We start from the raw sequence: 23,326 nt of genomic DNA, 5'->3' as shown, positions 1-23,326 counted from the left end.
CTCAGGGAATAACGTAGTGATAGAGGTTCATACCTTATATTTACCTATATTTACTGTCGCCTTACGGTATTGACTACTGCCCTAAAGATATCAATATCATTAATAAGTGTGCTATGCTCCATCGGGCTGGTTGGGAGTCTTCGGTTCATAACCTTTCTTATTCTTAGATGTTTTTAATCCTGTACATATTTTGTATGAAATAAATAAAATATTTGTCTATTCAAATCTGCTTGTGTATAGTTTAGGGTGAGGATATCTACTACAAGGGTTGAGGTTGTAAGAGTCTCCTAGTATCTCATACATATATTTTTAAGGATTTTCATGCACACAAGTTGACAGTCATTGTAAAAATCTGGAGAAAAGATGGTGAATATTATGTTGGTAAGACGTTAGTCACCGGGGTAGACACAGTTTTGTGGAGAAGCCATAGATTATACACCGCATTTCATAACAACAGCCGAGAAGAGGAAGCATTAGTCTTGCAGACCTACATAACCACCGTGGTGAAATACTGACGAGTAGGAGGGTGACTGACTAGGTAAGACAACCTCAAACCAAAGTACATAACTCCCCCCTTGGAATCTATTATTTATAGGCAACACTTAAAGGGGTTGTCAATTTTCAGTAAATAATTGACATTGTTTGTGTGATGAAAAGTCATACAAGTTTCCAATAAATTATTTGTATCAATTCCTCATGGTTCTCTAGATCTCTGCTTGCTGTCATTCTATAGAAAGCTTCTATGTTTACTTCTAGTGGATAAACACAAGTCCCTGGTCATGTGATGTTACACAGGTGCATGGCTTAACACACAACTCTGATTACTCTCTGATATAACGAGCCGTGCACCTGTGTGACATCACATGACCAGGGACCGTTTTTTTATCCACAGGAAGTGAACATAGAAGTTTCCTAGAAAATGACAGCAAGCCAAGATCTAGAAAAGTGTGATAATTTGTTACAGAAAAGTATATTGGAACATTGTATAGCTCATTATTCCTAGATTTTTCTAGACATATTTTTAATCTTTTCTCCATACAGCTGCAGGCGTTGCTACAGATTTGGTCCAAGCTTCCCCCCAGAGATGCTTTAGAGCTGCTGGACTTCAACTATCCCGACCAGTATGTGAGGGAATATGCGGTCAACTGTCTCAGGTCCATGAGGTAGGTCACTATATATTCCCAGTGATAATAGACTTTAGTAGTGTAAGCTTACATTTCCATACTGAGTGATCAATCCTCTGTATATATAAACGCCATAATGTGGGGAGATTTATCAGAAGTGTCTGAGAGCAAAACTGTTCTGGTTTCCCATGCCAACCAATTAGATCTCAGCTTTCATTTTATCACAGCTGTTTATAAAATTACAGCTGAGCTCTGATTGGTTTCCATGGGCAATTAAAACAGTTTTACCTCAGACACTTCTGATAAATCCCCCCCCATGTCTGTGATATCAACTAGTCTATAATATGATAGAAATCCCTGCTTTGCCTTATATACTATCATTCTGGGTATTTCCAGTGGTAATAGAATTATTAGGGACTTCCCTTATACCTGCCTGCATAGCAGATCTGTATCAGTCACATACTTGTCACTACTCATATACACACAAAATAAAGGGAACCAGAATCTTTGCTACATGTTATCACAAGTGAAGGTTTGGGAATAAGCAAAAGTCTAAACAGTCTTTTTAGATAACTTTACTTTTTTCTCTATATTACCGTATATGCCGGCGTATAAGACGACTGGGCGTATAAGACGACCCCCAACTTCTGCCCTAAAAATATAGAATTTGGTATATACTCACTGTATAAGACTACCCCTCTCCCAAATGAAAAAAAGTCTGCTTAAAACTTTGCAAAACAAACAAGAGAGCAAGTGCCTGGTGATCATAACTGTAAGCTGCGATATTAATGAAGATCCGACATGCTTCTGTAAGTGCTGCCTGTGACCCCCAGCTCTGTGACGCCGACCGCTGTGACAGGGCGGCTGCATTAGCATACAGCGCGCCGCCCCGTCTGCGCGTACTAAGCCTCTTCTAATGACTGTGAGAGGCGGCGGTCCCAGGAAGCGGCTCTCTGCGCGCTGACGGGGAAAAAAAACACCTCACACAGTGCGGCCCGTATATCCGGCGTATAAGACGACCCCCCACTGTAGCCATTATTTTAAGGGGTTAAAAAGTAGTCTTATACGCCAGTATATACAGTAGTTTTCAGTAGCCATCAAACAAAAAAAACTACCATTAACCCCTAGGCGCACCAGGACGTTATAGTACGTCCCCGGGGCTAGAGACTTAGCGCACGGGGACGTTCTATAACGTCCTGCTTCTGGCACCGGCTCACGAACGGAGCCGGTACCAGAAGCAGCGGCTGTCAGCTGTCTAGTACAGCTGACAGCCTGCGCTAACACCCGCGATCGGTGCCGGCTCCGATCGTGGGTGTTAACCCCTTACATGCCGCGGTCAAGCATGACCGCGGCGTGTAAGGGTGTTTGCGCTGTGGATCAGATCCCCCGTGCCGCTTACCGGGGGATCCAATCCTCTTCTGGGCAGCTCCGAGGACTGGCATGTGCCCCGGAGCTGCCCGGTCTCCCTGGCAGTCAGACCCCTTCCGGGTGTGACTGCAAACTGTCTGAGCATGCGCAAGCATGCCAGACAGATTACACTGCTCTACAATAAAATAGTCTTGTAGAGCAGTGTATTGAACTTGAACCAGTGATTAGAGCATCACTGGTTCAAGTTCAAGTATGTATAATTAAAAAAAAGTCAAAAACACTAAAGTTAATACATTAGAATAAATAAAAAATAAATGCATTAAAATATAAGCCCCTAAAATGTCACTTTCCTATAAAATAAAGTATAAAAAACACAAAAAAACCCCCGCATATTTGGTATTGCCACGTCCGTAACAATCCGTATAATAAAACAGAATCGTTACTGGACCCACACGGTACACGCCGTAGAAAAAAACCCGCAAAAACGTTCCGAAAAAAGATCATTTTTAATTAATACCCTATAAAAAAAAAATGCTCTAAAAAGTGATTTAAAAATGTTATGCACTCTAAAAGAAGACCACTAAAAAGAACAATCCTTCTCGCAAAAAATAAACCATTAAACAGATTTGTGAGGCGAAAAATAATAAAGTTATGCATATGAAAGACGGTGATGCTAAAATTAACAACATTTTTGCCATTACTTTTACATTACTTTTTATTCAGTAAAAATGGGAAAAAATTTAAAAAAACTATATAAATAAGGTCTTTTTGTAATCGTGGCAACCCAAAGAATAAAAATAATATACTATTTTTATGGTATGGTAAACGGCCCAAAAAACCCCCATAAAAATCTTCCTGAAAAGTGATGATTTTCATTTCCTCCACCAACAAAGAGTTAATAAAATCTCACCAATTAGCCTATAGATTCCCCCAAATTACGTACCAGAAAAGTGCATCTCATGTGGCAAAAGAAATAAGCCCCTATAGGTCCACATTAAAAAAAAAGAAAAAAATTATAGCCTGTACAATGTGACATAGCAAATCTGCTCTGGATGGCGCCTCCTTCCCTTCTATGCCCGGCCGTGCGCCCATACAGCAGGTTACCACCACATATAGAGTATCCGTGTACTCGGGAGAGATTGGGTAACAAACTTTGTGGAGCCTTTATTCATTTTATCCATTGTAAATGTTTAATTTTCCACCCAAAATGAGTGTATTGTGAAAAAATATTACAATTTGCAGACTGCACCTCCATTTTGTTTTAACCCCTATAAAACACGTAAAGGGTTAACAAACGTGAAGTGGTTTTTCATACGTTGAGGGGTGTAGTTTCCATAATGGGGTAATTTTACGAGTCTCACTATTATTTAGGCCCCTCAGTGTCAATTAGAAGTTGAGCAGGTCCATCTAAATACGGGTTTTGGTGATTTTACAAAAAATGTGAAAAATGATACCTAAATTCTGAGCCTCATAACATTCTAGTAAAATATGTGGAATCTTAAAAAACCATGCCAACATAAAGCAGACATTTGGGAAATGTAAGTTATGAATTTATTTGGGAGCTATGACTATCTGCATCAAAAGTAGAGAATTTAGAACGTTGAAAATAAAGAATTTTTCCAAATTTTTGCCAAATTTAGTTTTTTTCATAACTAAACGCAAAAGATTTCATCCAAATTTTTAAACTAATTTGTAGTACAATGTGTCACGAGAAAACAATCTCAAAATCCCCTGGATATCTCATAGCGTTCCAAAGCTATAACCACTTATAGTGACACAGGGCAGATTTGAAGAATGGGGCCGCGTCCTTAAGGCCAAAAGAGGCTGAGTCCCGTAGGGGTTAAAAGCCATCATGATAAACCAGGGGCTCTTATAGATCCAGGCATCGGGACTGTGGTAATGTTCTTTTATTTGTTATCAGTGGCCTCCTTCCTTCTAAATCAACTTTTAAAACGTTGGTTATAAGCCTGAGTGTTACCAGAGCCCCTCTGTGCTGCAGATTAACAGACTGTTACACTTTCCCCTGCTCCCGCAGCACTACCCCCCCCCCCCTCCCACTGTGTGATGAAACTTACTCTCCTGTACATAAGGCAGACGGAGGGGGAAGTGCTGAGGGAGCAGATGGGGAGGCTGAGACAGTGTAACAGGCTATGAAGCTAGAACACAGAGGGGATCTAGTAATGCCCCCAGGGCCATTCTGACTCATTAGCATAATTAACATTTGATTTTAAAAAGAAGGAAGCCATGACTAACAAATATGAGAAGTGTCCATGGTTTATCATGCTGGATTTTGATGGTAGATTTCCTTTAAGTATTAACCCCCTTAATGCAATCCTGGAGATCCCCTTTAAGTTGCTCCTCAGCTGCTCTTTAGTAATAAACTGCAAACTATCGTTATTCACTGAAGCGAAAAAAATAATTTGTCTGTGAGGAGGAAGGAATGACCCAGATCTAGGCGAGACTGAACGCTACGTGTTATGTGAAGGAATTGGTGCTCCGTGTTTTACACTTTCCTCTGTGTTATCAGTGACGAGGAGTTATCGCAGTACTTGCTGCAGCTGGTCCAAGTTCTCAAGTACGAGCCTTTTCTGGATTGTGCTCTCTCACGTTTCCTGCTGGAGCGAGCCCTGGCTAATCGCAGAATAGGACAGTTCCTCTTCTGGCATCTCAGGTTGGTTTAGATCTTTAGTATAATAACATTTTACCTTTAACCCCTCAAGCTATTTTAAATAATTAAAGATTGGTTGGGTCATCACACAGCGCAGCATAGTCACTATTTGTGAAAGTTCTGATACATGGAACTATTGGGTCCTCAAGAGAGAAATGTATGCTCTGTAACTGCTTAGGCTTACCCAGAAGGGTCCAGAATAGAGTATATCTATTGCCTAAAAATATTCTGTTAAAGCCCAACTCTTATTTTTTTACAATAAGTAGATCTTGTTATATAGAACAACTTTGGCTATTGCTGCTTATGTCTTTGATACCGTAGTTTATTTACACAAGAAACTAGATGGAATCTAACTGCTGGGGGGGAAGGACTGCTGCTCACTGTGGAGGGAGAAGAGATTATGTGATGCAGCTCTGTGTAGCCAGCAGATGAACCTTGTGTCTGTAGCTCTGTTCCCTATCCGACCCTCCATCCCAGTATTTAATTCTACTAAACTTTCTGTCTCTCTCGCTGCACCTCAAGCTTTATCATAAACTCTTCTGGAACACCCTTCCCCCAACCTTTGCTTTTTGACACTATCGACAAAGCAGGGATGCTGTTAAACTGTTGTTCACATAGCACAGACTATATGCTTCATGTAACTGTTTCACTGCTGATTTCTGCTACTTATTAAGTATTGCACGCTCCTTTCAGTTATGAAAGCTGTCAGGCGAGTCATTGTAAAGATGCACTATGCAGTGGATTTACTTATAGGAATCACAATGAAATGACTACTTCATGAGAGAACAATGCAGCATGGGAAGCGAGGGCAGCTTATAATTGGCTCAGCTTTAGGACAAAGACAGGAGTAGGTTAGACTCTGCCTGCTTCACTGCTGCCGAGGGAAATCTCTGACAAGTAGCTTCAGAAAAACAATGCTATAACTGTGGAAAGTAAAGGTTCAGCAGCATAATATGGGCATCTTTTTGTTTGTTTTAAAAGGGGGAATCACATATGGCAACATGTTAAAAACAATTCTGAAATTAGATTTACACTTTCAAATATTAAAAAAAAAACTTTGAAGCCTTTTAGACTTTACGCCGTCACATCTTGCGATTTGTGCAAATAGGAATATTTTTACACCCCCCAAAAAACGTATAACCAGAAGTATTTTAAGTGTTACGAATATCTTGAATATCTTCTTTCTTTTCCCTTAAAAGGTGAAATAGAAATGATCTGTCGTGCACACGTTCCAATGCGTTTTTCATATGTAATGGCTGATAAATCCTGCAGATTATTGCAGTAGCCCTCATGTAACCAGAGTGTGCCCATCACCATGTAGGCTCCACTTTCTTCCTCTGACTTTGATGGATAGACCCCTATGTGTTATAGTGAAGCCCACATCATCATTGTACGAGGAATTTAAGAAATGTGTCTTGGTGCTTGACTTGGCAAGACATGGAAGCGTCCTAGCACATGTATACATGACCTGGGGTTAGATAGTATGAGGCTTTATATTATATTACTCTATGGGCATGATACTATTACTTTTGAACATCTGGTCCTGTAATGGCTCATCTAATACTTTTCATGATGCTCCAGGGCCGAAATTCACATCCCATCTGTGTCGGTGCAGTTTGGTTTGCTGCTAGAAGCTTATTGTCGGGGCAGTGTGGCGCATATGAAGGTTCTGTCCAAACAGGTAAGAACTATGGGGGAGATTTATCATCAAGTTTCACAGATAAAACTGTTCTAGGTGATCATGGAAACCAATCAGAGGTCAGCTTTAGTTTTATAAACAGCTGTGGGAAAATGTAAGCTGAACTCTGATTGGTTGCTGTGGGCAACTAGGACAGTTCTGCCCTAAGAGACCTATGATAAATCTCCCCCTGTCAGTGTATCACCTGCTTGTAATGCATGGATTCCAAGGCTGCATCTTATTACTACACCTACCATTGCTTATCATGTATTTTCTGTTCAGTTGTCATAGTTGTTCTTTCTTTTCTCACTATTCTGGCTATTTTTTTTTTTTTTGCTCCTATTCCAATGGTTGTACAAAATTGGAGAGTTTTTTTTTTCTGTGTCAGGGTTGCCCTTCCTATCTTCTATGCCAGCATAACCTTGGCATTAGGAGGTTTCTTTAGAAAGGTGCAAAAAAAAAAAGGTGCAAATTGCGAATTTTGGATCAGAGGACTAGCGCCTTTTACATTAAAAATAAAACGAAACATGAGATTGAACACATTAAAACCCCTTATGATAAAATAGGCGCCAAAATAAAAACACTGCCCAAAAAAAGAAACAACAACAAAGAGACTTCTCTATGATAATTAACCCCCCCCCCCCATATTGTCCCTGGGGATCTGTGTTCTTAGTAGCAGCAGGACTGTAAAAAAACTAATTTATTCCAGGATTGTAGCTGGATTTGAGATCTCTTCAGTGTACTGCTGTATAACCCCTCCCCTGCTGTAGCAGCTTCTGTTTTAATACTACAGCAGTTACTCAGAGGGGAGGAGTTGGGCAGCAGTACATCGAAGAGATCTCACACACCAGAGTGCTTCGAAACCTGCGATAATCCTGCAATATCAATGCTTTTTTCACAGTCCTGCTTCTACTAACAACACACAAAGATTACACAGATCTTCATGTCCAATTCCTAACACTGTCTGCAACTTTAGATGGTCAAAACTGCTGACAGGTTCCCTTTAGGCAGAAAAACTACTTTAATCCACACCCCCTTCACAGATAGCATTGCTAAATAATTTCTTGATGATATATGATGGATGTTTTTGCTCTTGATCTTAGGTGGAGGCTCTAAACAAGCTGCGTACATTAAACGGTCTGATCAAGCTGAATGCCATGAAGCAGAGCAAGGTGAAAAGCAAGGAAAATATGCATGCCTGCTTGAAGCAAAATGCATACAGGGAAGCCCTCAGTGATATCCAGTCACCCCTCAACCCCAGCGTCACCCTCTCCGAACTTGTGTGAGTGCCCACTTTCTTCTAGCATAGATGGGTTCACATCTTAGCACCCCTGCAGGATAAGGGAATATTTTACTGTTATCCTGTAATCCTGCCAAGAAATATGGCCTGTGCTGTGCCTTCCCATGCGCAGCTCTTATTGTAAGTTATAAGAGCCATAATAGAGTCGTGAAATAGCACCAACACATGGGCCATATTTCTTGATAGGAGCAGATGAGCATCCTGCTTTAGTGGTGATCATAGAAAGTCACTACTCTTTAAAAGACGTCTTAACCAGGTATTGAAAAACTACAACTCTCATCATTTGTTGGCCATGATAGGCCCATGAATGCCCATGCGCTGGCTGGATTTCATGGACAACCAAAGAGGACGTGACTCTGAGCATCATATTAACAGGTAATAATTTGGTGCTATTATTCTGCAGGGAAGCAGGGATTCCTTGTAACCTATTTTACTATGATGCTCTGAGTTGCTACTTCTGCACTATGTGTCTGTCTCCGAAATCTGGCCAGCGTACGGTACACGGACCGACCTCGGCTACATGTTTTAGCCTTTACAGAGATCATTGTGCTGGGGTCAGCAAAAAAATCGATCCTAATACTATGATCACGTCTCTTCTCTCTTCAATTGACAGTATAGACAAGTGCAAGTACATGGACTCCAAGATGAAACCTCTTTGGATCGTATACAACAATAAAGGCTTTGGAGGAGACTATACAGGAATCATCTTCAAAAATGGAGATGGTGAGCCAAGGAGAGTGCATGCGCGTGCGTGTGTGTGCGTGCGTGCGTGCGTGTGCGTACGCGTGCATGAGTGTGTGTATATATATATATATATATATTGTATGTGCATAGCAGCATATCCAGCAGTTCCGTATAAGTAAGAATGCATTAGGCTGCCTACATGTGAGCTGATCGGTACATTCCCTATGATATTTTGGATCAGCATTCCCTCAGATGTGACTATGTGTATGACGCGGTTATTCTAGTGCACGATGAAGATTTTCACACATTTGTTTTTCGGCACAGATTTACGCCAGGATATGCTCACTCTCCAGTTGCTGCGTCTGATGGACATGCTGTGGAAGGAGTCTGGGCTGGATCTTCGGTAAGCCACGAGCCAGCTGTTAGTAACGCACAGATGTCATAGTCCAGGAGTGTAACATAAAGGGAGTAGGGTGCTAAAAAAATCCAAGTACCTGTGAACATTGTGCCGCAGGTTTTTACTGTCGATCTTCATGCGCAGTCGCTGATAACTAGGGGGCGCTATATGAACTTTTGTGTATTTTCATGTCATTGTTTTGATGAGATTTTAGTTAGTTTCATTTTTATTAGTTCATTGGCCTCTTAGGCTTCCCCACACGAATGTGGGTCTCAGCTTCTGCTTTTCGCAGCAGATTTTTTTTTTTTTTTACAGAATACTTGTCCTTCTTTGCAATAGGTATAACCTGAACACACGAACATTGCTTAGTATTAGATCCCACACATCAAAGTTTCTCTGCAGATATTATGTTGCTGTCCAATCACACAAAGCGATTTGCCAATCTCTAATAAGCTGACAGGTGAGAAGGGCTCCGGCGACCCCCACATGTAGGACTTGTCCTCCCGCTGACTCCTGTCAGAGCCGCTCCTGACAAGGATGTTTTTATACTCCCCCCTCCTGCTGCTTCTCTTGGGAGTTCGGCTGTCAGCGCTTGGCCTCTGCAAGGGAAGTAACTGGCCGTACGCCCACAACCTCCATAGTATGGGTGTGACAAATGACTGTGGAGTAAGGCCAAGTGACCCAATGACCCTGGCACCAGTAAGCACTGGGTTGTCGCCTCTACGGAGCTGTGCCAACACCCCGACTCAGAACATTAGTCCTTTCTCTTCCTTAAAGAGCCATATTGTCACGTATGTACATGGGAAATTCTGTCAATATGCCATAAAACTCCAAGGTGTGAATAACCCTTTATTAGGTAGTCAGGAATGATTCTTGTTTGCACTACTTTACAATTCACCTCCATTTCCCCCATTAGGTCTTATACCCCAATTCAGACTTTATTCTTCCCTCCAGTATATGAGCACAGTGACCATATCTATCCACCATACAGCTGCTCAGATAATCAGTCAGACAGCGCCCTCTGCTGGTGTCAGATAGATGCCTCAGTTATTTGCTTTTAAATTCATAACTTTTCCGATGTTTTGAAACCAGTGCTCATACACCTTTGTGTTTCAGGATAATACCTTATGGATGCTTGGCTACCGGAGATCGATGCGGCATGATAGAAGTGGTGTCCGCAGCAGAGACTATTGCCGATATTCAGCTGGACTCCAGCAGCCTGGCTGCAGCAGCCGCCTTCAACAAAGACGCTTTGCTAAACTGGATCAAGGAGTACAACGCTGGGTAAGTTGGACTTTTTTTTTTTTTTTACACTGAATTTCTTTCTTTCATTTATTACTATTATTATCATTTTTACTTTTGTTAAAACGAATCCTACGCATCTTGTTTTTCTGTGCAGGGATGACCTGGAGCGTGCTATCGAGGAGTTCACCCTATCCTGTGCTGGCTACTGTGTAGCTACTTATGTGCTTGGGATTGGGGACAGGCATAATGACAACATAATGGTCAAAAAAACAGGACAGGTAAGAAATTGAATAAGCTTCAACATGGAGGTGCAGTCCCAAGGCATATAAGGAAAGAATTAAAAAAAAAAAAAAAAAATTTCACCCACCAACAGCCCCCGCTATTGCAAAGTAGTCAATGTCATTATTTTTACATCTTTAATGTCAGAAGGGTGGAGCCAGGCTCCCATCCAGGACCCCCCATTTTACTCTTGATGGCTTAATTAACATATTTGTTATTGAAACTTGCTTAAACGGGGCTAATTATGATCTCTGCAGTCAGATGGGGGGTTCTAGGCTGGAGTAGACAACATGACAATTGTGAGACAAAAAATATTTGCATGTATTTCTTGGGAAAGTATGGTACAGATACACTCGCCGGCCACTTTATTAGGTACACCATTCTAGTAACGGGTTGGACCCCATTTTGCCTTCAGAACTGCCTCAATTCTTCGTGTCATATATTTAACAAGGTGCTGGAAGCATTCCTCAGAGATTTTGGTCCATATTGACATGATGGCATCACACAGTTGCCGCAGATTTGTCGGCTGCACATCCATGATGCGAATCTCCCGTTCCACCACATCCCTAAGATGCTCTATTGGATTGAGATCTGGTGACTGTGGAGGCCATTTGAGTACAGTGACCTCATTGTCATGTTCAAGAAACCAGTCTGAGATGATTCCAGCTTTATGACATGGTGCATTATCCTGCTGAAAGTAGCCATCAGATGTTGGGTACATTGTGGTCATAAAGGGATGGACATGGTCAGCAACAATACTCAGGTAGGCTGTGGCGTTGCAAAGATGCTCAATTGGTACCAAGGGGCACAAATAGTGCCAAGAAAATATTCCCCACACCATGACACCACAACCACCAGCCTGAACCGTCGATACAAGGCAGGATGGATCCATGCTTTCATGTTGTTGACGCCAAATTCTGACCCTACCATCCGAATGTCGCAGCAGAAATCGAGACTCATCAGACCAGGCAACGTTTTTCCAATCTTCTACTGTCCAATTTCGATGAGCTTGTGCAAATTGTAGCCTCAGTTTCCTGTTCTTAGCTGAAAGGAGTGGCACCCGGTGTGGTCTTCTGCTGCTGTAGCCCATCTGCCTCAAAGTTCGACGTACTGTGCGTTCAGAGATGCTCTTCTGCCTACCTTGGTTGTAACGGTTGGCGATTTGAGTCACTGTTGCCTTTCTATCAGCTCGAACCAGTCTGCCCATTCTCCTCTGACCTATGGCATCAACAAGGCATTTCCGCCCACAGAACTGCCGCTCACTGGTTGTTTTTTCTTTTTCCGACCATTCTCTGTAAACCCTAGAGATGGTTGTGCGTGAAAATCCCAGTAGATCAGCAGTTTCTGAAATACTCAGACCAGCCCTTCTGGCACCAACAACCATGCCACGTTCAAAGGCCTCAAATCACCTTTCTTCCCCATACTGATGCTCGGTTTGAGATTGTCTTGACCATGTCTACATGCCTTAATGCACCGAGTTGCCGCCATGTGATTGGCTGATTAGAAATTAAGTGTTAACGAGCAGTTGCACAGGTGTACCTAATAAAGTGGCCGGTGAGTGTATATTTGTGTGTATATGTGTGTGCTAGAATCAGTGGAAAAATGCCTTAAAGGGAACCTGTCACCAGGGACCTCATTTTCACTAAAGACACAAAAAATAGAGAAAAATATTTTCACTATGACCGGAGCTCCAAGGATTCTTCTTCTCCCTCTTATTTTATCTTAAAACTTCGATGAACAGCACTAATCTTCAATTTCTCCTGCTGAAAGTATGTCACCATTCAGACTAGCACCATCGCACTCTCATTCTCCTCTTTTAATTATATTGTAACTGGAAGAAAATATGCAGGCAGATGGTGTGGTACATTCCAATAAGGTTAACATTTATTCCAATTCATCATACTCACAAAAATCCATAAAAAATGCGCATATCACAAATTCACATAACGGGACGCTAGCTTTCTATCCGCCCGACCCAGGGTTTCGCCGGCAAGGCTTCTGTTTTTTGAAATGCATCCAATCCAAAGCCCAAACCCTGGGACTACTCCAGGATTTTTTCAAAATGCAAGTCAAGTTATAACACACAATTATTTTGTAATGCAAATGCTCATAAAAGGCAGAAAGGCAGATTTGCACTGCTGGTGTCATAGGCTTCTGCAACCTGTCTTTAGCGAAAATGAAGTCCCTGGTGACAAGTTCCCTTTAAAGGAAATCTACCATCATTATCAGGCGTGATAAACCAGAGACTCTTACTCATAGATCCAGGCACTGTGTGTGGTCATCTTCTCATATTTCTTATTCATGGCCTTCTTCCTTCCAAAATCAACTTTAAAATTATGAAGGCGAGACAGCCCAGGCTTTTACACTGTGCAGGAGGACTTCCGCTTACCACTATGTGATTTTACAGCAGGTCGAGAGAGGGGTAAAGTGGTGAGGGGGAAGGGTGAGACAGTGTAACAGTATGTGAAGTAGCAAGAAAAGTCTTTGGTACTACCCCCAGAGCCCTTCTGGCTACTTAGCATAATTGTAAAAGTTGTTTTTGAAAGGAAGGCCATGGATAACAGATACAGTATAAGAAGATTACCACAGTCACGGTGCCTGTATCTATGAGTAAGTGTCCCTGGTTGATGATAGAATTCCATTTTAAAGCAGCAGTACTGACTGAATCCAATTTGCACCCTGTTGCAGTTATTCTTGATGTCGTTTTTTGTCTCCTTTCCCTATAATAGATAAGCTGCAAGTGCTTAAGGGGGCATCATCAGAGCCTCCCCTCAGGCTGCTCCTGCACAGGCAATAACACGCCCCCTAAAGCACTTGCAGCTAATTAGCATATTTTAAAAACATCTTTATTAGGAAAAGGAGACCATAAAAAACTGTTACAAGGCCAGATCCTGCATCAAGGTGCAAAGAGGAATTAGTCAGCAACGCTGCTTTATAAGGTATGAATCAGACCGGGGATGATTTATAATAAAAATAAATTAAAATAATCAGAAACATGTTGGGTCCTAAAAATAAAAATGATTATTCCTTTTTGTGAACCCTGTGGGGAAAACACATCCAAATGTCTGTATCCACGTTTCCACTTGGGGGCGTAAAAACAGAAAAGGACATCAGCTTCAAGATGGTGAAAGATGGTGAAAGGACCTCTTTAATATTACTGACGGATGCAGGGAAGGAGACTAAAATAAAGTTAGGAATTTTTTTACCTAAAAACGTTCTTTATATTTCCAGCTGTTCCACATTGACTTTGGTCACATTTTGGGGAACTTCAAGTCCAAGTTTAAGATTAAGCGGGAGCGCGGCCCTTTTATCCTCACCTATGACTTCATCCACGTCATCCAACAAGGGAAACAAGAGAACACAGAAAAATTTGGCAGGTAAATTCCTGAAATGAAATACAATCCAGATCAGGATCTCTCATCTCCTATAAACCTGTAGGTTTCATGTTGTGGAGAATTAACTGAATTGTTCAATTTGACAAATTGTACCTGCAAATGGCTTAGAAGTACATGGCCACTCGTAGAGCAGGAATGGGCCTCACTATATAATGAGAAGCCGGTAGCGCATTACAAGGCTTCCTCTAATGTCTTTGGTTTGCAGGTTTCGGCAGTGTTGTGAGGACGCTTACTTGATTCTGCGGAGGAATGGAAACCTCATCATCACACTCTTTGCACTCATGCTGACAGCTGGACTCCCAGAACTTACCTCTGTTAAAGACATTCAGTATGTCAAGGTAATATAAACTGAGGTATCAATCCACACACTACATAGACAAATCATGAGCACTAAAATTAGGGTAGATATTGTAGAACCTCTCCAAAAGATCAGCAATTTTTGTGAAGACCACCCGTTATCTCAAACAGAATGCTATATATGGATTGTAGTGGCTTGTAGATGACCTCCCATAGAAGGCCTCTGATCACTGTATGTTTGGTGAATATAATTTGGCAGAACCATTGGCCATTTGGCACATTATAAACCTTGATCTGATGTCTACGATCCGCTAGTTATTGGTTTTGTTGAATTTTATCGGCAGATCACGTAAAGATTACATTATATTTCATATGGAGACACATGAGAAGCCACGTGCTCAATGTCTATGTGACTAGCATGTCATCAAGAGCTTAGGTGCAGAATCTCAACACTTCTACCAAACTGTATTAAAGTGATTTCCCATGAAGCAACCTGCTGATTGGTGGGGTCGCGGTAATGGGACCCCTACGGATCACGAGAACAGGGGTTCGATTTACCCCTGTCACAGCCCTTGTGGCACCATTGAGTTGGCTGGAGCAGCTGGTAGCGCATTTGTGGGTTGCCCGTTCATCTCTATGGAGCTGACAAAGATTGCCGAGCACCCATGGACTCCCGTTCTAGTGATCTGTGGGGGTCCCTTCACTGAAATTCCATAGATCAGCAAGTTAGGTCCAATCCGGTGGATAGGGCCTAACTTGCTTCAAGGGTAAACCCTTTAAACAAGATGGCTGCCATATTTGGCACACGGGCCTTGAGTTTGACAACCATGCGGTATACGATCAGTAAACACTCCCTCGGCTTATATGGTTATCAATTTGATTCTTCTCTTGCCTCTTCAGGACTCCTTGGCTCTGGGGAAGACAGAGGAAGAAGCACTTAAGCAGTTCCGACAGAAGTTTGATGAGGCGTTGAAGGAGAGTTGGTCAACCAAAGTCAACTGGATGGCGCACACAGTGCGGAAAGATTACAAGTCCTAGCGGCAGATTGAGGACCTGATGTTTGTATGTAATGGCCGGGCTTCACATTTTTATGGTGGTCCTGGAAAGATGCAATAGATGGATGTATGGCCAGCAGATGCCATAGTGGAATGGTGCCCGTATGTGTAAGGTCAGCGCTGGTTGTTGCAGCTCCCTGTGGCACCGCAGAAGACCAATGGTCGGAAAGGACTGAATGTGCTCAATACAAAGACATTAATGCCAATAATTGTACAGTGAGGTCGGTGCAGTCACTTCTGATGGACATAAAAGGGATATGACAACTACTGCCTGGTTGAGGCCTAGTATCTCCATGCGCCGGAGCAAGGCTATAGTTTGCACACTTTCAGTTTTGATATCCTACTTGAGCCCTTTGTTTCATAATCTATTTTTTTAATCGTCTTTTTTTTAAACGAGATTGGCTCATCTCTTACAAATGGCCTCAGATTATTGTTATTTTAGGTCTTCCCGAGGACTTGGTAACCGCGTCAGCTCTGCACTGCCGTGTCTTTATAACATGGGATCATAGAGTCAGGTGCTTATTACTATGAGTGACGGTGAATGTCTTCCATTCATTATTCCATTTCCCAGTATTTTGGGATCACTACATAATCACTGCATAGGTTTCTGTCCTACATAAAAATCCATACCCTGTGTATCATGGGTAAAGACCCCTTAGTGGATGGGCTAGCACTAACCACCAGTGTTGGCTCTTACATTTAGCTGATACCTGAACCGATGAACCAGTGTTAACTTAGCGACTACTGTATACAGAAGACACAGACCTGCTTTGCCAAAGCATTGCCCACCATGATGGTAAGAACGGTGCCACGTTTATACAGTTGAGAAGGTCATTGGAAAGCAGACTACAATGCTGATATGATTTCTTCCAACCAGAGCTACATTTTTGCACTGTCTCATCTCTGATATTCACATTTTGCAGCATTGGGTTTGCACAGTGTTGCAACGCCACCATAAACCAATGTGCAGGGCATCGCTTTGCAGCAGTGCTGTGCTATCTCATCATTCATACCCAAAGCAGCGTTACGTCCCCCTGATAAAACTTGCTTCATAGTCCCAGACTTGAATTACGCCCTTTTTTTTTATTAATATATGAGCCTAAGTGAATGTTCTTGAAAGTCTGAGAAGATCAAGTGATTCTTGATACGAATATGCAATGTAAAAGACTTGTGTCATATCTGCTGCCAATAGTTCAGCGTGTACTGAATGTGCAATGTGTCTGATAATTTACACAAGGCTGAATACAGTGGAAGAGATTTATTTATTCCAACTTTTTAGTGTTTTTTTTTTTTTTTTATTAAGGAGAAGAGACTATTTTATTATGATTCGGCGGTTGTCGCATGACTCCTATATTTATTTAAAGTGGGGGAATTGCTGTGACTTTCCCCCTCGGTGGTAGAATGTCCTATTTTGTACAGAATTTGTACCTGGCAGCAGCCTCTTTCATACCGTTCCCGGTACACGAGGCTCCGGGGCTGCTGTCTGCTTCTGTTGCACACGTCTTACACTGGAAAACAAGTCTGTGTACATAGGATGGAATATCCCACTGTTTTAATGAGAATGTATCCGTGTTGATTTTACACTGTAAGCAGGACAGAAATCTGATTCAGATGCTGAATAAACGTAACCCATGTTCTGTAACCTTTCACTGATGTGTCGCATCTATATGTGGGATCTGTGAAAATCTGGTAAATAGTCAATAAATGTTTCAGTTTCCGACTAGGGATCAGTAATGTGGGGTTTTTTGGGACCTTAAGGGAAATCTACCAACAAAAATCTACTTGTGGTGCTTATATTCTTATTTACCCCTTCCTTTGTCAATAAAAAACACTTTTAAAAAGATACAAATTAACTGCAAGTGCTCTGGGGGCGTCACCAGAGCCCCTGTGGTCTCTGGAGGGCTCACACTATTACACACCCCCAAGAGCACTTATTATACACCCTCCTCAGTGTTGACACTTCATCCTGCCCCCAATATCACAGCACTCCAGCTTTGAGATCCCGGGCAGGCACTTAAGCTCCCGTTGGCTGCTCTCTGCAATGGGAGCTACTGTGCAGGAATTCTGAGTCGGAGGTGTAAATGTATATACATGGGGTGGCCTAGGGAATATGCCAGTGCAGCTACTTTGGCAAGTAGATTCCCAATGATAGATTTACTTAAGTCAACAATAGATTAATAGAAAAACATGCATGGTATGAAACAGCTATTTTGTGTATACAACTACTTTCATGACTGTCTATACCAAGTGGTAAAGAAGGTAAAGAAAGGTAATATCTACAGAGGACTTCTCTTATGAGACACTTGATGGAGGAACTGTATCAATGAAGACCCTAGCAATGCAAATGATAACTTGCACACCATTCCCCCATAATTCTGTCATGGCAAGGTACCAGTTAAAATACAGAATCCCCCTCCCTCTCCTCAGATTAAAACAGTGAATCCCCCTCCCTCTGTGGTTGTCTACTCTTCGTTTAGTAACCTACATTTCCCATCAATCTGAAAATCCACTTGGTTTAGTTTGTAGTGTTTCAGGTTTCCTAGGAATTACCCACATCCTCGATGAGTGACCACCACATGTGTCCGTGTAGCTACGGGCACTGATCCTGGAGTCTCTCTAGTAGACCACTCTGTGTGTGTTTACTGATCCTACTGCAAGTTCAGTAGATTCACAGGGAGTTTGCCTTAGATACAACTATATGTATTTATATACAACTGGCACACAATGCCACTGCTCTTGATGATGCCTACTAAACCCCCTCTTAGGATGCCACAACTTAAAGTAGTAAATGAATGTGGTGCAAGACGTTTTATATGTTGGTGCAAATTATGACTCATTGGGGCAGATTTACTTACCCGGCCCATTCGCGATCCAGCGGCGCGTTCTCTGCAGTGGATTCGGGTCCAGCCGGGATTCACTAAGGCAGTTCCCCCGCCGTCCACCAGGTGGCGCTGCTGCGCTGAAAAGCATCGGAACGCGCTGGAGTTCACCGGCTCGGGCTGAGTGAAGGTAAGTGCAAGCTCTGCGACACATTTTCCGTTTTTAAATGCAGCTGTTTTTCCGAATACATTGGGTTTTCGTTCGGCCACGCCCCCCAATTTCCGTCGCACGCATGCCGGCGCCGATGCGCCACAATCCGATTGCGTGTGCCAAAATCCCGGGGCAATACAGGGAAAATCGGCGCAAATCGGAAATATCCGGGTAACACGTCGGGAAACCACGAATCGGGCCCTTAGTAAATGACCCCCATTGTTGTAAATAGATTGATAAATGACCATATGTGCAGGATTCGCAAAATATCTTCTACATTTATCAGCTACTGTATCCTGAATTGTACAGTATATTACATATCGATAATCAAAGACTTTACTTCCTTCACAATGTGCATTTAGGTTAGGACTAACGCACTTCCATTCCCCTAATTACGCTATGGGAACATATTCCTTCACTGGAATTTCTATATTTTGTAGGACGTATAAAGCATTTCAGCCACTTTGTAAAACAAATGAAGTGACTTAAAGGGAACCTGTCACCACTTTTTTCACAAAACCAGGTAATGGCTGGTTCCCATACAGCCCTAGTAACTACCTGACCCCCTTCTTTTAGCTAAAAATTGTTTCCATCAGATTCCCATATAATCAACTTTATAATTTTACCTGGTGTCCAAGGATGTCTATAACGAGTTGAGGTGGGCGTGGTCTCCTCAGGCTGAATCTAGCAGCTCCTCCCCATGCTTTCTCTGCATGCAGCTGTAATGTCATGTGACCAAGGTGACATCATTACAGGTCCTTTAGCCATTGAACATTAGCAAACTGTACACCATGCATATATGTCATGAAATGACAGCATATCATATCACAAGAAATCACAGTATGCCTTAATGGACTTCTACTACTCCTCTCCATCCTCCCATGCAGGCAGGCTATGATTTAATTGATCAGATATATGCATTGTGTTCATTTTGCTAATGATAGGAGGTTAAAGAACCTGTAATGATGTCAGCCCAAGGAGGTCATGCCCACCCTGAACTCACTATAGATAACTGTGGATACCAGGTAAAATCATAAAGATGATTTATGTGGATGCAAGGGAAACCATTTTAGCTAAAAGAAGAGTGTCAGTTAGTTAATAGGGCTCTATGGGAACCTGTCACTGGCTGTATTTTTCAAAATGTGGTGACAGGTTCCCTTTAAAGGAATACTCCAGTCACAATTCAAGAAGGGAGGAGCATGACACATTTTTATTGAATTCCTAGAACTTTTCTACAACCCAGAGTCATGCTCCTCCCATCAGACCCTACAGCAGGTATAATCAGCTGTGACTGGCTTCTTCCTTTAATCATTTCCTTCACCTGACCTATGGTTACTGCAGTCCTACCATAAAATATATTCTACAGAGGATATATCTTTATTTGTACTTTGTACCCCTCCTGCTTCTTTATGATCTACTACTGAAGAGACCGGTATAGTACTAATGTCTTCTTATGTGACAGGTTAGCCTTTGGACCCTTTATGCAGCAGGGCCTTCATAAAGATGCTACATATTCACCCCCTGTAGCTATGCCCCTGGTTTGAGAGCTCTGAGGGGGCATGGATCACAGATAATGCCCACTTAGCCCTGAACTGGTAGCTCTGCAAGCAAAAATATCAGAAAAAGCAACATAACATTAACACTATCAAAATACACAGAAAAATACTTAAAGGAAACCTACCACTTGAAGTGGCAAGTATAAGAAGGACATACCGAGCACCAACTCGGGGTGAGCTGGTGCCGGAGCTTAGTTTTGTTAGTGTTTATAACTTTATGGCCGAAGCTGCTTCGGCGCAGGGAGGTGCTTACCCTGCACGCGGCTAAATAGTAAGTGAAGGAGAGCCGCGCGCATGGTAAGCGCCGAGCACGTATCTCCCTGCGCCGAAGCAGCTTCGGCCATAAAGTTTAAAAAGTGTTTTAAACCGCGATACTGCGGTTTAAAACACTAACAAAAATCAGCCCCGGCACCAGCTCACCCTGAGCTGGTACTCTGTATTTTCTTCTTATACCTGCCTCTTCAAGTGGTAGGTTTCCTTTAACCCCTTAACGCTCTGCGCCGTAGCTCTACGGCGCAGAGGTATAAGGGATGTATGAAGAGGGCTCACGGGCTGAGTCCTCTTCATACAGAGGTGGGGGTTTTTGCATTTTGCACAAAACCCCCACCGCTAATAACCGCGGTCGGTGCTTGCACCGATCGCGGCTATTAACCCTCTAAACGCCGCCCGCAAAGTCGCGGGCGGCGTTTAAAAGACGGCGGCGCGTGGGCGCCGCCATCTTTTTTTCGATCGCCACGCCCCCGAACGTCATCGGGGGGCGGCGATCGGTTACCATGGTAGCCTCGGGTCTTCTCTTGACACGAGGCTACATGGTTTATGCAGGTTCGTTACAATGAGCCAGTGGCTCATTGTAATGTAAGACCTGCAAAAACGCCATATATTGCAATACTGTAGTATTGCAGTATATGGTAGGAGCGATCTGATCATCTAGGGTTATTGTACCCTAGATGGTCTAAAAAATAGTGAAAAAAAAAAGAAAAAAAAAAGTTTAAAAAATAAAAAAAATTAATAAAATATTAAAAGTTCAAATCACCCCCCTTTCCCTAGAACGGATATAAAACATAACAAACAGTAAAAATCACAGACATATTAGGTATCGCCGCGTCCCAAAATGCCCGATCTATCAAAATATAAAAACGGTTACGGCCGGCGGTGACCTCCGAGGCGGGAAATGGCGCCCAAATGTCCGAAATGCGACTTTTACACCTTTTTACATAACATAAAAAATGAAATAAAAAATGATCAAAATGTCGCACAGACCTCAAAATGGTAGCAATGAAAACGTCGCCTCATTTCGCAAAAAATGACCCCTCACACATTTCCGTGCGCCAAAGTATGAAAAAGTTATTAGCGTCAGAAGATGGCAAAAAATTTTTTTTCTTTTTTGTACACATTCGTTTAATTTTTGAAAATGTATTAAAACACAATAAAACCTATATAAATTTGGTATCACCGCGATCGCACCGAACCAAAGAATAAAGTAGCGAAGTAAAGTATTTGGAGCGAAGAGTGAAAGTCGTAAAAACTGAGCCCACAAGAACGTGACGCACGTGCAGTTTTTTTTCAATTTTTCCACATTTGGAATTTTTTTTCAGCTTCGCAGTACACGGCATGTTAAAATAAATAACATTACGGGAAAGTAAAATTTGTTACGCACAAAATAAGCCCTCACACAGGTCTGTACACGTAAAAATGAAAAAGTTATGGATTTTTGAAGTTGGAGAGCGAGAAATGAGCCGGAAAACCCTCCGTCCTTAAGGGGTTAAAGTAGTTGTACAAAATATGATTGGTATCTCCTATCCACAGTGCTAGAACCCGCATCAGGTTGACAGCTCCACAGTGCTAGACTGCTAGAACCCACATTGCTCATGAAGGTCCCACCAAGTGATAGAGAGGCAGGTGGAGCATGTATCCTGTCACTCCATTCAGATTACAGGAGTGACGGACATTGCCAATCACATTACTTTCATATCTCTGTAATAATAATTATTATTCTTTATATAGCGCACACAGATTCCGCCTCGCTGCACAGAATTTGCCAAATTCGGTCCCTGCTGTACTTGGATGCTAAATCAATTAGTGACAACGGGACCCCCTTTTACGTGATCGGTGGAGGTCCCTCATTCATCAGATTGTTGTCTCTTATTGGCAGTATAAGAGATAACAATCAAACTTGGTAAAGGGATTTGCCTTCAAAATACTTTTGAAGGCCAAAGCAGCACATACTGTATAAACCAAATCCCCACATCTATTGTGCTCCCCTCTCAGTAATCGTAGTGATCCAGCAAACTGTGCGCCACAAACAGGGAGTTGGCATGGAGGGTGTCACACTTTCTGCAGGTGACAATCTCACACTTGGAGCACATGGTCTTGGACGGTCCGGACTGGCGGCAGCAGAATTCTTCACGGGAAGATTTTGGTTCCTTGGGTTTAACTCCTCTCATTGGCTTCTTCTTGTTGTCTTCTGGTGCACGTTTCTTCACTCTGAAGGGGGAGACAGGTCGTCATTGTCTTGTAGCCAGAATTTCCTCACAACATAAAATAATTAGAACAATTTATATCTTAAAATCTTATGTCACACATCATCATAGTACAGAATATGGCTGCACATGACAACCTTTGGGACATTTGGAAGGACTAGTAAACCAACCAAAGGGGATCCTCTTCATGTATAGCAATATGAACATGTCTGATCTTACCAGATGAATGGCCAGGATCCGAGTTTTCACCCATATATATTCCTTATGAAGCAGTAATTTGATTAATCTATGGATGCAATGGGTATGTTTCCACTGGCAGTTAAAGGTGTTTTCCCACAACCAAAAGTTAGTCCCCATCCACGGGATATGACCGCTCTGCTCCATTAATCTCTATGGAGCTGACGGAGATCGCCGAGCGCTGCGCTCACCGAAATGTGTAACCTGAAGACGCTGAATAAATAGGCTTGAACACTTCAGGTTGCAGCCACACGTTCAGTTTTTCAGATGCAGTTTTTGATGTCCAAACCAGAAGTGGAATGAAAATAGAGGAGAAGCACTTCTTAATGTTAAAGTCCTCACCCATTATGATTCACACCTGCTTTTAGGTTCAAAAACTGCATCTGAAAAACTGAATATGTGGGTGTACCCTGAGCGCTCATCTTACTAGCACTTATTGGGTGGAGGGGATCAGAATGACTGTGAATAGAGTAAGTTAATAATATTATGATAAATCGGGTATAGAAATAATACTTGTGATTCTTCAATGATCC

At 42.3% G+C, this 23,326-nt stretch overlaps 1 protein-coding gene across 6 annotated transcripts in view; it reads left to right on the top strand.

The window, feature by feature from the left end:
- Positions 1 to 17,139, top strand: part of PIK3CB (phosphatidylinositol-4,5-bisphosphate 3-kinase catalytic subunit beta) — a 98,358-nt gene extending 81,219 nt beyond the window's left edge. For all 6 annotated transcript variants that reach the window (XM_072143331.1, XM_072143336.1, XM_072143333.1 and 3 more), the window contains 11 exons: positions 1,042 to 1,163; positions 5,020 to 5,163; positions 6,742 to 6,841; positions 7,942 to 8,120; positions 8,752 to 8,861; positions 9,147 to 9,225; positions 10,336 to 10,503; positions 10,619 to 10,742; positions 13,975 to 14,120; positions 14,344 to 14,476; positions 15,336 to 17,139. In XM_072143331.1, coding sequence (XP_071999432.1) covers positions 1,042 to 1,163; positions 5,020 to 5,163; positions 6,742 to 6,841; positions 7,942 to 8,120; positions 8,752 to 8,861; positions 9,147 to 9,225; positions 10,336 to 10,503; positions 10,619 to 10,742; positions 13,975 to 14,120; positions 14,344 to 14,476; positions 15,336 to 15,473 — 1,443 coding nt within the window. In that variant the 3' untranslated portion in view covers positions 15,474 to 17,139. The remainder of the gene's footprint in view (positions 1 to 1,041; positions 1,164 to 5,019; positions 5,164 to 6,741; positions 6,842 to 7,941; positions 8,121 to 8,751; positions 8,862 to 9,146; positions 9,226 to 10,335; positions 10,504 to 10,618; positions 10,743 to 13,974; positions 14,121 to 14,343; positions 14,477 to 15,335) is intronic.
- Positions 17,140 to 23,326: the final 6,187 nt, after the last annotated feature.

Source organism: Engystomops pustulosus, chromosome 3 (assembly GCF_040894005.1).
Source record: "Engystomops pustulosus chromosome 3, aEngPut4.maternal, whole genome shotgun sequence".
In the NCBI taxonomy this organism is placed as follows: domain Eukaryota; kingdom Metazoa; phylum Chordata; class Amphibia; order Anura; family Leptodactylidae; genus Engystomops; species Engystomops pustulosus.
The sequence above is the reverse complement of the archived record's forward strand: the minus strand, read 5'-3'. Positions and strand labels throughout refer to the sequence as shown.